This window comes from Mobula hypostoma, chromosome 20 (genome assembly GCF_963921235.1).
Source record: "Mobula hypostoma chromosome 20, sMobHyp1.1, whole genome shotgun sequence".
NCBI classification, from domain to species: Eukaryota; Metazoa; Chordata; class Chondrichthyes; order Myliobatiformes; family Myliobatidae; genus Mobula; species Mobula hypostoma.
In genome coordinates, this window is record NC_086116.1 from 20604591 (window position 1) to 20618649 (window position 14059).

At 39.3% G+C, this 14059-nt stretch overlaps 1 protein-coding gene across 1 annotated transcript in view; it reads left to right on the forward strand.

The window, feature by feature from the left end:
• The window catches only part of LOC134359366 (mucin-2-like), a 113547-nt gene extending 107500 nt beyond the window's left edge, over positions 1–6047 (forward strand). The window contains exons 40-43 of the mRNA XM_063072502.1: positions 265–375; positions 2162–2210; positions 4339–4456; positions 5643–6047. Coding sequence (XP_062928572.1) covers positions 265–375; positions 2162–2210; positions 4339–4456; positions 5643–5823 — 459 coding nt within the window. The 3' untranslated portion in view covers positions 5824–6047. The remainder of the gene's footprint in view (positions 1–264; positions 376–2161; positions 2211–4338; positions 4457–5642) is intronic.
• The last annotated feature ends 8012 nt before the right edge of the window (positions 6048–14059 follow it).

The window sequence follows — 14059 nt, forward strand, 5'->3', positions numbered from 1 at the left end:
CACTTGTGGCAAAGGAGTTGATTTAAATGGATTTGCCCTTCACATCACAATCCTGTATGTGTCGGCCATGGAAGTTCCATGGGAATGAATGCTTAGGCACATTATATTTAAACAATATACTTGTTAACATATATACTTGTTTATTTACAATGTCAATCATGGAATTTCTGTCACTGCCCATTTGATTCAAGAAATGTTAATATAAATTTTTTTTAATTCTGTGAAGCCAGTTGAATGTACTTATTTTGTTTCTTTCTTTCCAAGATGAATGAAGTATGGAAGTATGAGAATGATAATTGCACTTTCTACAATTGCACTGCAAGGGGCATAGTAGAAACTGTAAAGACATGTCCCACTACAACTAATTGCAAAGAGGTTTGTACATTAGTTAAGTTACATTTGTTAACTTCTTTATCCTAAGGGTTGTTAACTAGGTAGATATGGTGAAATGAAAAGTGCAATTGTTTAACTGAAAGTAATAATCATTACAAAGCAAATAATTTGATGAATAAACCTAGGATTATAAAATAGCCAAGGAACCTTAACTACAAAAAAAAAATCAAATAGACAACAATGTGCTTTCTTTTATTCTTTTAGCATCAAAAACATTTCATGTATTTGGTATAAACATAGAAACATAGAAACATAGAAAATAGGTGCAGGAGTAGGCCATTTGGCCCTTCGAGCCTGCACCGCCATTTATTATGATCATGGCTGATCATCCAACTCAGAACCCAGCCTTCCCTCCATACCCCCTGACCCCTGTAGCCACAAGGGCCATATCTAACTTCCTTTTAAACATAGCTAATGAACTGGCCTCAACAGTTTGCTGTGGCAGAGAATTCCACAGATTCACCACTCTCTGTGTGAAGAAGTTTTTCCTAACCTCGGTCCTAAAAGGCTTCCCCTCTATCCTCAAACTGTGACCCCTCGTTCTAGACCTCCCCAACATCGGGAACAATCTTCCCGCATCTAGCCTGTCCAATCCCTTTAGGATCTTATACGTTTCAATCAGATCCCCCCTCAATCTTCTAAATTCCAACGAGTACAAGCCCAGTTCATCCAGTCTTTCTTCATATGAAAGACCTGCCATCCCAGGAATCAATCTGGTGAACCTTCTTTGTACTCCCTCTATGGCAAAGATGTCTTTCCTCAGATTAGGGGACCAAAACTGCACACAATACTCCAGGTGTGGTCTCACCAAGGCCTTGTACAACTGCAGTAGTACCTCCCTGCTCCTGTACTCGAATCCTCTCGCTATAAATGCCAGCATACCGTTCGCCTTTTTCACCGCCTGCTGTACCTGCATGCCCACTTTCAATGACTGGTGTATAATGACACCCAGGTCTCGTTGCACCTCCCCTTTTCCTAATCGGCCACCATTCAGATAATAATCTGTTTTCCTATTTTTGCCACCAAATAAGTTGTTAATCTAATATGTTGGCAGAGACACTAGTTAGGTTATAGTCAACACTCAAACAGAAATAATGCCTCATCTTCTGTTTATGTTTGCCTTTACTTGACTTCTAACTCTCTTTCCTCAACGCCATTTTAAGTGGCTTCCCTCTCCCTCTCCATCTACTCCTTTTTTTTATTTTCTGTGCCACACTTTGTCACATTTTCAGTTTATCTCCCATCCCCTCCCACAGCAGAAATGTACTCAGCCTAATGTGTTCCAATTCACATACATATTATGGTTTAGGCCATCAGCGTAACTCCAGGATAAAACAAATAAAGACTGGTAGCAGCAGATCGACATGCTAACTGAATATTGGAATCGAATAGAATAATCTTCCATGACAGAAGGTCATCCATGGTGGAAGCTGTCTGTCATTAACCTCAACAACTGAAATAGGCTAATGTTATAAAATTTACGGCAAGAAAAATACATAACTGAGCATTCAGATATTCAGAAACAAGTTGCTAACTAACAGATCCAAGGAAATCACAATGATTCTGCCACCTTTGAAAATAATTTGAGAATTCTGTGTTGTAACTTGAAGTATTTCTGAAAGACTTGTTAGCACGTAAGCAGATACCTTACTTTTTAAATTCACAACTTAACACATGACCACCTTGAGATTCCTATATAATCAAAGTCTAACAATGAATACATAGGTCATTACTATATTAACTCTGACTGTTAATTCTCATTGTTCAGTCTGACAAGATATGGGATGACGACCACTGCTGCCACACGTGTGCTCCAAGTAAGCATTTAATTATTAACAAAAGGCTTACATCTATAGAACATTATATGAATGATCAATCAAATCTAACTTTCCTAACTAGATCTAATTTTGAATCAGCTGAAGGAATAGAACTTTCACTTCAGTGACAATTAATTAATTATGCTTGCTTTTTTTCTATCCTAACACCGGGATCTTCTGTAACATTATTAATTATCATCAGGAGCAAAACACCCAGTTGTTATTCATGTTCCCAGCTCTGATGAACCATAGAAGCTCTGTTACAATCTTTGGCTTACATTGGTAAACTAGGGAGTTGTTTTGCTATGTCTCCCCTCTCACTGTGAAATGGAGACATCTCTTTCTCCCTTATTAGGGAGAGAGAGAGGGAGATTCTGTTGTATGTTGAATACCAGGTGAACGAGTAGTCTTTGGGGTACAACAAGTCTGTGACTTTATTGATATTTTGCTGCATGCTTGAGTGCTCGGTAGGGGGTGTCGTTGCTTTTTTTTTGGTGGCTGGTGAGGGTGAGGGAGTCATGCCTTACTGCTGTTTTTGCATGGGAGGGTGGAGTTGGGAGGGGGAGGCTTTGGGGTTCTAACATTTAACTGACATTCATTCTTTGGGGAACTCCTCTGTTTTCATGGATGATGGTGAAGAAAAGGAATTTCAGGATGTATATTGTATACATTTTCTGACATTAAATGTACCTATTGAAGCTATTAATATAACACACTATAGATTCTAAAAAGTGTTTGCTGTCATTTTGGACCATATCCATCTTCAAATCAGAACTTTGTTTTTTTCTTCAGAATTAACATTATGTTATTACTAGGAATTATTACAATGTTTTGATAATGTTGAAACATTTGACCTAAAAGATTATTAATTATGGAGTAATAGTGATAGGCCTCAAGTTATTACCAATACCTTTTTGCATATAAATCAATCTTAGAGATTCATCTTTGCTAGATCTAATGATACAGTCTCTCCTACCCAAAACATTTTACCAGGCAGCACTATGAGTGATAAATTGCGCAATGTTGGGTTATTAAACCTTGAACTTTGACCAGTGACATATAAGGTCAAGCTAAAAGGGTCACCTGAATGTAAAGATTTCCATTCATATATAACTCTGAGAGATGCCAAGAACTACAAAATCTACAAAAAAGCCAGCATAATTTTGATATATTTTCACAGTTAAAGAACAGCACAGCCTATTTATGTAAAGCAAAGCCCTTTCAACAACAATGATGTTGACCATTTGTTGTTATGGATAAATGCTGTTTGGGCACTGAGTTAACTCCCTTCTTCTTCTGCTTGGGCTGTTATCTCCAAGTGGTGCATATGCCATTGATGTACTCCCATCTCCAAAATCCAAAGTCATTGGTATGGTTGGAGTTCATCAATGTTTCTGTAATCCATTGTATCACTGTACAGGGGATTGACCTTTACAGCGTCACCAGAGTCTTGTTGGAAGGTCTTAACTATTTTCACCTCTCACGATGGAAACTTAGGGTTGGACTTTGTGAGTTACTATAGCTCTTTCAAATGAATGATGTCATGAGATCTTTAACAACCATAAGAATCTAACCTGAAATTAGTTTATATGACGTCAAATCAGCACATGAGGCTATGTGCTCATAACTAATACAAAAACAGCATGAAATTTCCATTAATTTTTAATACCTGGGATGCTGCATTAGCAGAAAGATAAATTGAAAACTAACACACTTGTTCACTCTACAGTGTTGTGAACAGAGTAGAGGATCATTGTTAGGGCATCAGAGTTTTAGGAGCAGTAGACTATGTCTCTCTATTCTCATTAGCTCTAGTTTTATTGAGGTTGAACATTAATCCTCATGATTCTTACCTTGAAGCAAAATAATACCTTGAGTTCCAATAAATCATGGCAAAGTTCTCTTTCACAATATTAGAATAAATAAGTGTCTTTTGCATGTTTATCTTGTTTAACGTTACTAGCTTTTATGCAGCCACGGGCATTCTGGGAGAAAATCTGTAAAGATTAGTTAAGAATATCTTAGTGTAAATGAACCTGCCAAAAGTCAAAGTTGCTTACTGTCTAAAATGTATAAAAATAAACTCTATTCAATTAGAGCTGAGGTATAAAAATATTATTCATTCCAGTAGGTACATGTAAGCAGATAACTAAAGCAACCACCATCACAAAAGTAATCAACAGTACAACCTATACAGCAGAAGTTGAAATGAATATCTGTCAAGGGAATTGCCCTGGTGTAACTGAGTAAGTATTTACCTATTAATTTTGCATTGTGATTTTAAAAATGAATCATTAAATACTGTTTTATAGGAGAGATTAAATAGTAACCAGACTGGACAATGACTAGAGGACTATTTTCTCATATTAACTAATCAATTCTGTTTGAAAGATGCCGGTAAATTTAAATTTAATCTTCCATATGATAAGTTTGTTTCGCTTCATTTCCCACATATTCCCTGTCTATATGGATGTTTTAAGTACCGATGTTTGAAGTATTTTTTTTTATCCAGGAAGCCTGCAGATCGTGAGCACAACAAAATTGATGCAGTTTGCTTATTTAGTGTCTTTCCTGTTCACTCCTCATGAAGGACAATTTTTCCACTGTTAGTTGACCAAGGTGGAGTCTTAAGCTAAAGTGTTGGATTTGCCTTTCTTTTAACCCAAGAACCTGGTAAATGTGGTGAATTGCCTCTTAGGAACAGCTGCCCAGAACTTCATTGTGATTTAGCTCAGAGAGGCTGCATACCGAAATTGTGATTAGCTATACATTATTAACTTAAACCGATTACTGCTGAGGATTTGAGAGCTTTTTGAAGTCATATTTGCTACTGGTGATTAGCTGAAAAGCTACAGGCCAAATTAACTACCTATTCCTCTGTATTTGTTGCTTCTGAAACTTCCTTCTCTCAAATGCACTCCAAGGACCTCCAGTATTACATCTGAGAATCCGTGAATCCTCTGCTTTGATCCCTCACACTTTTTCAAATATTACTTTTGCATCACCTAGTACCCACCATCAGTGGAAGTGAATGCTTGCTTACAATACAGTTCCACAAAAATTGCTTGTTACTGACACTTCAACACTAAACATGCAGGAGTTTATATTAAGCATTCCAAGCACATTTAAGCCATAGTATTTATATATAATCCAGACGTTCAGATAAGAAGGCCTTATTGACACAGAAACCACTTGGTAGCTCATTCCATTATAGTACTTTAATCTCTATCTTTGTTTTGATTTATATATCTTAAATGTAATAAGATTTCTTGGGCTCAACATACGATTCATTATATATGAAATTCACTTAAATATTTTAGATGAAGTGACCACCACAATGAAGGAGGTATATTTTGTTACATTGGTTATTGCGACTATATAATTCTATACTGTTGTTCACGTATTTATAACTCTGTCATCTTATTTTTCCAGATACAACACTAAGACAGACAAAATTGAACATCAATGTGAGTGCTGTCAAGAAACACAGACTGAATATAGGAACGTGAATCTGATTTCCCAAGATGGTACATCAAAATCTTTGTACAGTTACACCCATATTAAGTCTTGTGGCTGTTGGAAGAGCATCTGTCCTAAGCTGGCTATCCTTTAAACAACTTTTCTAAATGATTAAGTCTAATGCTAAACCCAATTTTTTATTACCTTTTGACAAAAAAATATAATTCATTACATTTAGCCAATCACATTATGTTTAGAAAGAATTGCTTCTAACCGATTTTCAAATTGAGACAAAAATATCTGTAACGTCAGCTAATTTGCTGCATGATTTTTTAAAAATTGTACTTAATTACTAAAGTTTATCAATAAATAACTGCAAGCAAATCTCCATGGTCAATTACTATCTGTTTCAAGATGGTTTAGTTTGTAAAATATTGAAACATAGATGAACACTTCATTCATCACATTTTTTTAAAATTCACAACTGTTTATTGTCAGTTCTGAGCAGCCCTGGACAGGAAAGGAGCATAAAGATTTACTAAAATCTGCCATTATACAATGTACCAGAAATATTCTCCAAAGCATGGTATTTTTAAGTTACTAGGACAAAGCCATTTTGTTTTTAATGGTGGAGTATGAATGTAACTCAAGTCAAATCAAGTCACTTTTTATTGTCATTTCAGCCATAACTGCTGGTACAGTACGCAGCAAAAGCCAGACAATGTTTTTCAGGACCATGGTGCTACATGAAACAATACAAAACCCACACTGAACTACGTAAAACAATACAAAAACTACACTAGACTACAGACCTACCCAGGACTGCATAAAGTGCGCAAAACAGTGCAGGCATTACAATAAATAATAAACAAGGCAGTAGGCACAGTAGAGGGCAGTAGGTTGGTGTCAGTCCGGGCTCTGGGTATTGAGGAGTCTGATGGCTTGGGGGAAGAAACTGTTACATAGTCTGGTCGTGAGAGCCCGAATGCTTCGGTGCCTTTTGCCAGATGGCAGGAGGGAGAAGAGTTTGTATGAGGGGTGCGTGGGGTCCTTCATAATGCTGTTTGATTTGCGGATGCAGCATGTGGTGTAAATGTCTGTACGGGAAGAGAGACCCCAATGATCTTCTCAGCTGACCTCACTATCCACTGCAGGGTCTTGCGATCGGAGATGGTGCAATTTCCGAACCAGGCAGTGATGCAGCTGCTCAGGATGCTCTCAATACAACCTCTGTAGAATGTGGTGAGGATGGGGGGTGGGAGATGGACTTTTCTCAGCCTTCACGGAAAGTAGAGACGCTGCTGGGCTTTCTTTGCTATGGAGCTCGTGTTCAAGGAGCAGGTGAGATTCTCCGCCAGGTGAACACCAAGAAATTTGGTGCTCTTAACGATCTCTATGGAGGAGTCATCGATAGTCAGCGGAGAGTTGTCGCTCCATGTCCTCCTGAAGTCAACAACCATCTCCTTTGTTTTGTTCACATTCAGAGACCGGTTGTTGGCTCTGCACCAGTCCGTTAGCCGCTGCACCTCCTCTCTGTATGCTGACTCATCGTTCTTGCTGATGAGACCCACCACGGTCGTGTCATCAGCGAAATTGATGATGTGGTTCGAGCTGTGTGTTGCAGCACAGTCATGGGTCAGCAGTGTGAACAGCAGTGGACTGAGCACACAGCCCTGGGGGCAGGGGGGGCCCCGTGCTCAGTGTGATGGTGTTGGAGATGCTGCTTCCAATCTGGACTGACTGAGGTCTCCCAGTCAGGAAGTCTAGGATCCAGTTGCAGAGGGAGGTGTTCAGGCCCAGTGGGCTCAGCTTTCCAAGCAGTTTCTGAGGAATGATTATGCTGAACTGAAGTCTATGAACAGCATTCGAATGCACGTGTCTTTTTTATCCAGGTGGGTTAGGGCCAGGTGGAGGGTGATGGCAATGGCGTTGTCTGTTGAAAAGTCTGTCAAAAACTGAACTTTTCAAATAATTTCCTCACCTTTATTCTAAAACATCACTGCCACTGTGTAAGAAAATCACATAGTATCAAAGGGAATACTGTTTTGAGGTGGCAAAAAGAAGTTACTGCTATTTTGCCTGTGTAGTAAGTAGTTTTGATACTTGGAGGTTCCTTTCATCTAAATCTGTTTTAGAACTAGTGAAGATTTCAATGCAAATTTTTCAAAAGGAAATCTCTATATTCTATGCAATAGAGGAGACTAGATTGGAAAGAGCAAATCATTTATACACAAACTGAGGTTTTCTCTGATTATATCTGGGAAATGAAAATCTGTTAATATTCTAAGTGTGGGACTTGCCTTATTTATCTTTTGATGGATAGAGGTTATTTCTTTGGGGTAAAGGTAATAGTGAACTAATAAAGGAATGCAAATAATTTAGAAATGTCCTTCATGGAGATACTTGAAGCCCATAATGACTGGAGATGTAGCACATAATCAATTTTTCTCAAACTCCAGTAATTCTCCATTTTCAGGCATTGTTCTAACAGTGATTTTTGAGTAAAGATAGCATTTGACTGAAGAAAATTCAAGTCGGTTTATGAAATTCCTTAATCGTGTAAAACTCACAATAAACAGTATACACGATAATAATAAATACAACAATAAATACCACGAAGGGACAAAAAAACGGAACGGTACAAAGCACAGTTATGTAAACTGAGATAATGCAAAAAGAAATGCTAAAGTGAGAATAAGAACAGATAGAATTAAGTGTTCAAAAGCATGGTAGCATCATTGGGAAGGGAATATGAAAAGGTGATTGATTCCGATGTCTAATAGCAGTGGGAATGAAACTGTTCCTGCATCTGGTTGCTTGGACATTCAAGCTCCTGTACCTTCTCCAAGAAGGTAGAAAGGAGAAAAAGGAATGGCCAGAGTGGTAGGCATTCTTGACGGCATTGTTAGCTTTCCTGCTGCGTTGCACTGTGAGGATAGACTGGATGGAAGGATATTAAGAACCTGTGATAGATTGGACTGTGTTTACCAGTCTCTGCAGGTTCTGGTAATCTAGAACAGTATATTTTGCCAAACAGGCTAAAATGCAGCTTGTCAGGAAAGTATCCATACACACACACCCCACACACACACACACACACACACACACACACACACACACACACCCCACACACACACACACACACACCCCACACACACACACACACACACACACACACCACACACACACACACACACACACACACACACACACACACACACACACACCACATCTGTAGAGGTTTGAGAGAATCCTTGTAGTTCAACACATCAGTGCAACGCAAAGTATTGTTCATAAAGCAGACACTACCACCTTGCCTCTTGCTGTGGAGTGTTGAGAGATATTGAAAAAAAAATCATTGACTGTCAGGGAATGTAATAATACTGGAACTGAGCTGAAAGCTGTTCCATGACTTGCTTTGCCCATCATTGAGAGGTCATTAAATTTGATTGTATTGCATTGTAGTTATGTGTGTGTGTGTGTGTGTGTGTGTGTGTGTGCGCGTGTGTTTAGGGCAGTATTGAAGATCCTCCCTCTGTAGTTGTGTCCAAGGCTTCCTTCATTAGTTTTCACTACTGTCAGTCATGCAATTCCCAGATGGACAATCAGGAATACCATTGCATTCAGATGTAGCAAACACGATATGGTAGCGTAGTGGTTAGCACAACACTGTACAGTACCAGCGACAAGGGTTCAATTCCTGCCACTGTCTGTAAGGAGTTTGTACATTCTCACCGTGACCACGTAGGTTTCCTCTGGGTGCTCCAGTTTCCTCCCACTGTCCAAAGATGTACAGATTGGTAGGTTAATTGGTCATTGTAAATTGTCCCGTAATTAGGTTACGGTTGAATGGGCGAGAGGGTTGCTAGGCAGAGTGGCTCGAAGGGCTGAAAGGGCCTATTCTGCATTATTACCTCAACAAAAATTAAAATAAGATTCTCTATTGCGGTTTCCGTAACAATTTTGTTTTATTGCAGTTATGGATTGGTTGAAATTGCATTGACTGTTAGTACAATTAACAGTTCCACAGAGTTTTCGTTCTCCTGGCTACTGATTCCACAAAATGAAGTAAGAAGATTACTGAAAATCTAATGCTTGTTCACACTTCTGGGTAATGCTGTTTGGCATAATAGTCAAAAATCTGCTGCTCACCTATGCCTCACTGATTTTGCATGATATTTTAAATGCTAAAATCTTGAGCTCAATTCTTGTATGTTGGAATTGGACAACGAGGGGTGATATTCATATCTATTGAGAGTAAAGAGAAGAAAATCAAATGGTAAATTATTGGTGGAGGCTCATTTGATCCAAGGTAAGTTGGAAAATGGGATCCAAAGTTGGATTGGAGATAGATGACAGAAAATAATGGAGGAGGTTTGACTGAGTTTTGAAGAACTGAGGGATCTTGGTGTATAAGTTTAAAGATTCTTGAAGGTATCAGTGTATGTAGACAATGTGATTAAAAAGACATACGATATAGTGTTGTTAATTAGTCGGGCATTAAATGCAAGAGCAGGGAAATTTTTTATAAACATTGGTCAGATCTCAGCTGGAGTGTGCAGTTCTGAAAGATATGATAGCATTGGATTTCTATGCAGGTATTTGAGAGAGGGGCTACTTGGCCATGAGGAAAAACTTGTTCCAGTTTCTGCGGTAGAGTATAGAGAAGTACAATACATAAATAGGCGCTTTGGCCCACTAGTTCATACAAAAACCATTTAAATTGCCCACTCACATCCACCTGCTCTGGGCTCAGAGCCCTGCAGGTACCTACTGAAACATTTCTTAAATGTTGAAATCGAGCTCACATCCACCACTTGTGTAGGCAGCTCATTCAACGCTCTCACGACCCTTTGAGTGAAGATTTTTTCCCTCATGTTCCTCTTAAACGTTTCACCTTTCATGCTTAACTCATGACTTCTGGTTGTCATCCCACCCAGCCACAGTGGAAAAAAGTCTGCTTCTTTTTACCCTATCAATATCCCTCATAATTTATATACTTCTGCCAAATCTCTCTCAATCTTCTACATTCTAAGGAATACAGTCTTAACCTATTCAATCTTTCCTTATAACTTAGATCCTCCAGACCCGGCAACATCTTTGTAAATTTTCTCTTGTACTCTTTCCTGTATGTAGGTGACCAAAACAATGCACAATACTCCATATTAGTCCTCACCAACATCTTATACAACTTCAACATAATATCCCACCTCCTATACTCAATATATTGATTTATGAAAGCTAATGTGCCAAAAGCTTTCTTTATGATCCTATCTAGTGTCCTATCTATGATCCTAGTTGGATGCATCAGCAAGGGAGATGAGGTTGAGTACAGGTCTACGGTAGGAAACTTTGTCACATGGAGTGAGCAGAATTATCTGCAGCTTAATGTGAAAAAGACTAAGGAGCTGGTGGTAGACCTGAGGAGAGCTAAGGTACCGGTGACCCCTGTTTCCATCCAGGGGGTCAGTGTGGACATGGTGGAGGATTACAGATAACTGGGGATACAAATTGACAATAAACTGGACTGGTCAAAGAACACTGAGGCTGTCTACAAGAAGGGTCAGAGCCATCTCTATTTCCTGAGGAGACTGAGGTCCTTTAACATCTGCCGGACGATGCTGAGGATGTTCTACGAGTCTGTGGTGGCCAGTGCGATCATGTTTGCTTTTGTGTGCTGGGGCAGCAGGCTGAGGGTAGCAGACACCAAGAGAATCAACAAACTTATTCATAAGGCTGGTGATGTTGTGGGGATGGAACTGGACTCTCTCATGGTGTTGTGTGAAAAGAGGATGCTGTCTAAGTTGCATGCCATCTTGGTCAATGTCTCCCATCCACTACATAATGTACTGGGTGGGCACAGGAGTACATTCAGCCAGAGACTCATTCCTCTGAGATGCAGCACAGAGCGTCATAGGAAGTCATTCCTGTCTGTGGCCATCAAACTTTACAACTCCTCCCTTAGAGGGTCAGACACCCTGAGCCGATAGGCTGGTCCTGGACTTATTCCATAATTTACTGGCATAATTTACATATTACTATTTAACTATTTATTACTATTTTTCTATTACTATTCAATACTATTTATTATTTCCATGACTATTACTATTTACTATTTACTAATAGTAATATTACTATTACTATTTCTATTACTATTTATTATTTATGGTGCAACTGTAACGAAAACCAATTTCCCCCGGGATCAATAAAGTATGACTATGACCAGGACTATGACTACCCATGACGCCACTTTCAACAAGTGATGGACTTGGATTCCCAGATCCCTTTGTTCTACCACACTCTTCAGTGCCCAACCATTCACTGTGTAAGACCATTGTTGGTCCTTCTGAAGTGCAACACTTCACACTAGTCTGCATTTAATGCCATTGGCGATTTTTCAGCCCAGTTTTTCCAGCTGATACAGATCCCTCTACAAACCATGATAGTTTTCCTCACTGTCCACTGCACCCGCAATCTTGGTGTCGTCTGCAAATTTGCTGATCCAGTTAACCACATCATCCTCTAGATCGTTGATAAAGATGACAGACAACAATGGACCCAGCACTGATCCCTGCAGCACACCACTAGTCACAGGTCTCCAGGCAGAGAGGTAACCATCTACTATCACTCTCTGGCTTCTCCCACAAAGCTAATGTCTATTTTACTACTTCTTCTTGAATGCCAAGTGACTGAATCTTCTTGACCCACCTCCCATGCAGGACCTTATCAAATGCCATGCTAAAGTCCATGTAGACAACATCCATTGCCTTGCTTTCATCCACTTTCCTGGTAACTTCCTTGAAAAACTGTATAAAATTAAGTTTGACATAAGCTACCATGCACAAAGGCATGTTGTATCTCCTTAATCAATCTACACCTATGGGCATAGACATTGATCAGTAGTTGGGAGAAGTCAAACTGATGTGGCAAATTTTGAAGAATCTCTTGGGTGAAGCACTTCTACTCCCTATTTAAGAAAAACTTTTCTTTTCTGCTAAAAAAAACATTGTTTTGATTGGCATGATGTATAATTTCAAGGATCATGAAAATGATCCCAGGATTGAAAAGCTTGTCATATGAAGAGTGTTTGATGACTCTGAACCTGTAATTACTGGAATTCAAAGAAATGAGGAGTGAACTAACTGAAATTTACTGAATCATAAAATGGCTTGATTGAGTGGATGTTAGCATTTTTTTTAGGCATCCGTTAATCTCATGAGACCATGGGTTTGTGCCTTGGAAGGTTTCCAGGGCGCAGGCCTGGGCAGGGGTTTTATGGAAGACCAGCAGTTGCCCATGCTGTAAGTCTCCCCTCTCCATGCCACCGATCTTGTCCAAGGGAAGGGCATTAGGACCCATACAGCTTCGCACTGGTGTCGTCATAGAGCAATGTGTGATTAAGTGCCTGGCTCAAGGACATACACACTGCCTCAGCCAAGGCTAGCACTAGGGACCTTCAAGTCACTAGACGAATGCCTTAACCACTTGGCCACACACCACACTGAGTGGATGTGGAGAGGATGTTTCTTATGGTGGGAGAGTCTAAAACCAAAGGACACAGCCTCAGAATAGAAGAGTGTCCTTTTAGAACAGAGGTGAAGAGTAATTTCTTTAACCATAGAGTGGTGAATCTGCAGAATTCTGTGGAGGCCAAGTCTTTATGTATGTTTAAAGCTGAGATTGATATATTCTTGATTGGTCAGAGCATGTAGGGAAATGGGGAGAAAGCAGAAGATTGGGTCTGAAAGGAAAATTGGATCAGCCGTGATGAAATGGTGAAGCAGACTCAATGGGCCAGATGGCCTAATACTGCTCCTATATCTGATGGTCTTATGATCACAGGAAGCCTACCTTTGAACTCCCTGGGCCATTGCAGACTGCCAAGACAAAATGTTTTCTCAGAGGATGGTAATGCATTGGGGTACTTTTGTTACTGAGCATAATCTACGCGTCACATTAAAGACCTGGGCAACTGAAAATGCATGGAAATTTGGAAGATAAATGCAGCAAAACCATTACATATAAAAGATATTGTGATTATCACAGGAAGGCTGCAGTTCTGTAATTAATCCACTAATTAATAATGGGCCAAATCCTACAGATTTTGAAGGCAATGTTTGGTGGTTTCCACTGGGAGAACTATCAGAAACAATACTGAAGAAAAGTTGGATCAAAGGAGCATGAGTGTAGACAAACATCATGAATAAAAATGTCCTGATCTTAATAAAAATGAAGAAAGCCTTCATGAGAACAGTGATACTGTGCATCCATGAATCTGTCAAGTTTTAAAAAGAATGTTTAAACCAAGAAGCTTTCAGGGTTCCCAAGGACAATAAACATGAACGTAAACAAATGAAGTAGAAGCAGGAATAATCTTTCAACTTAGTGTT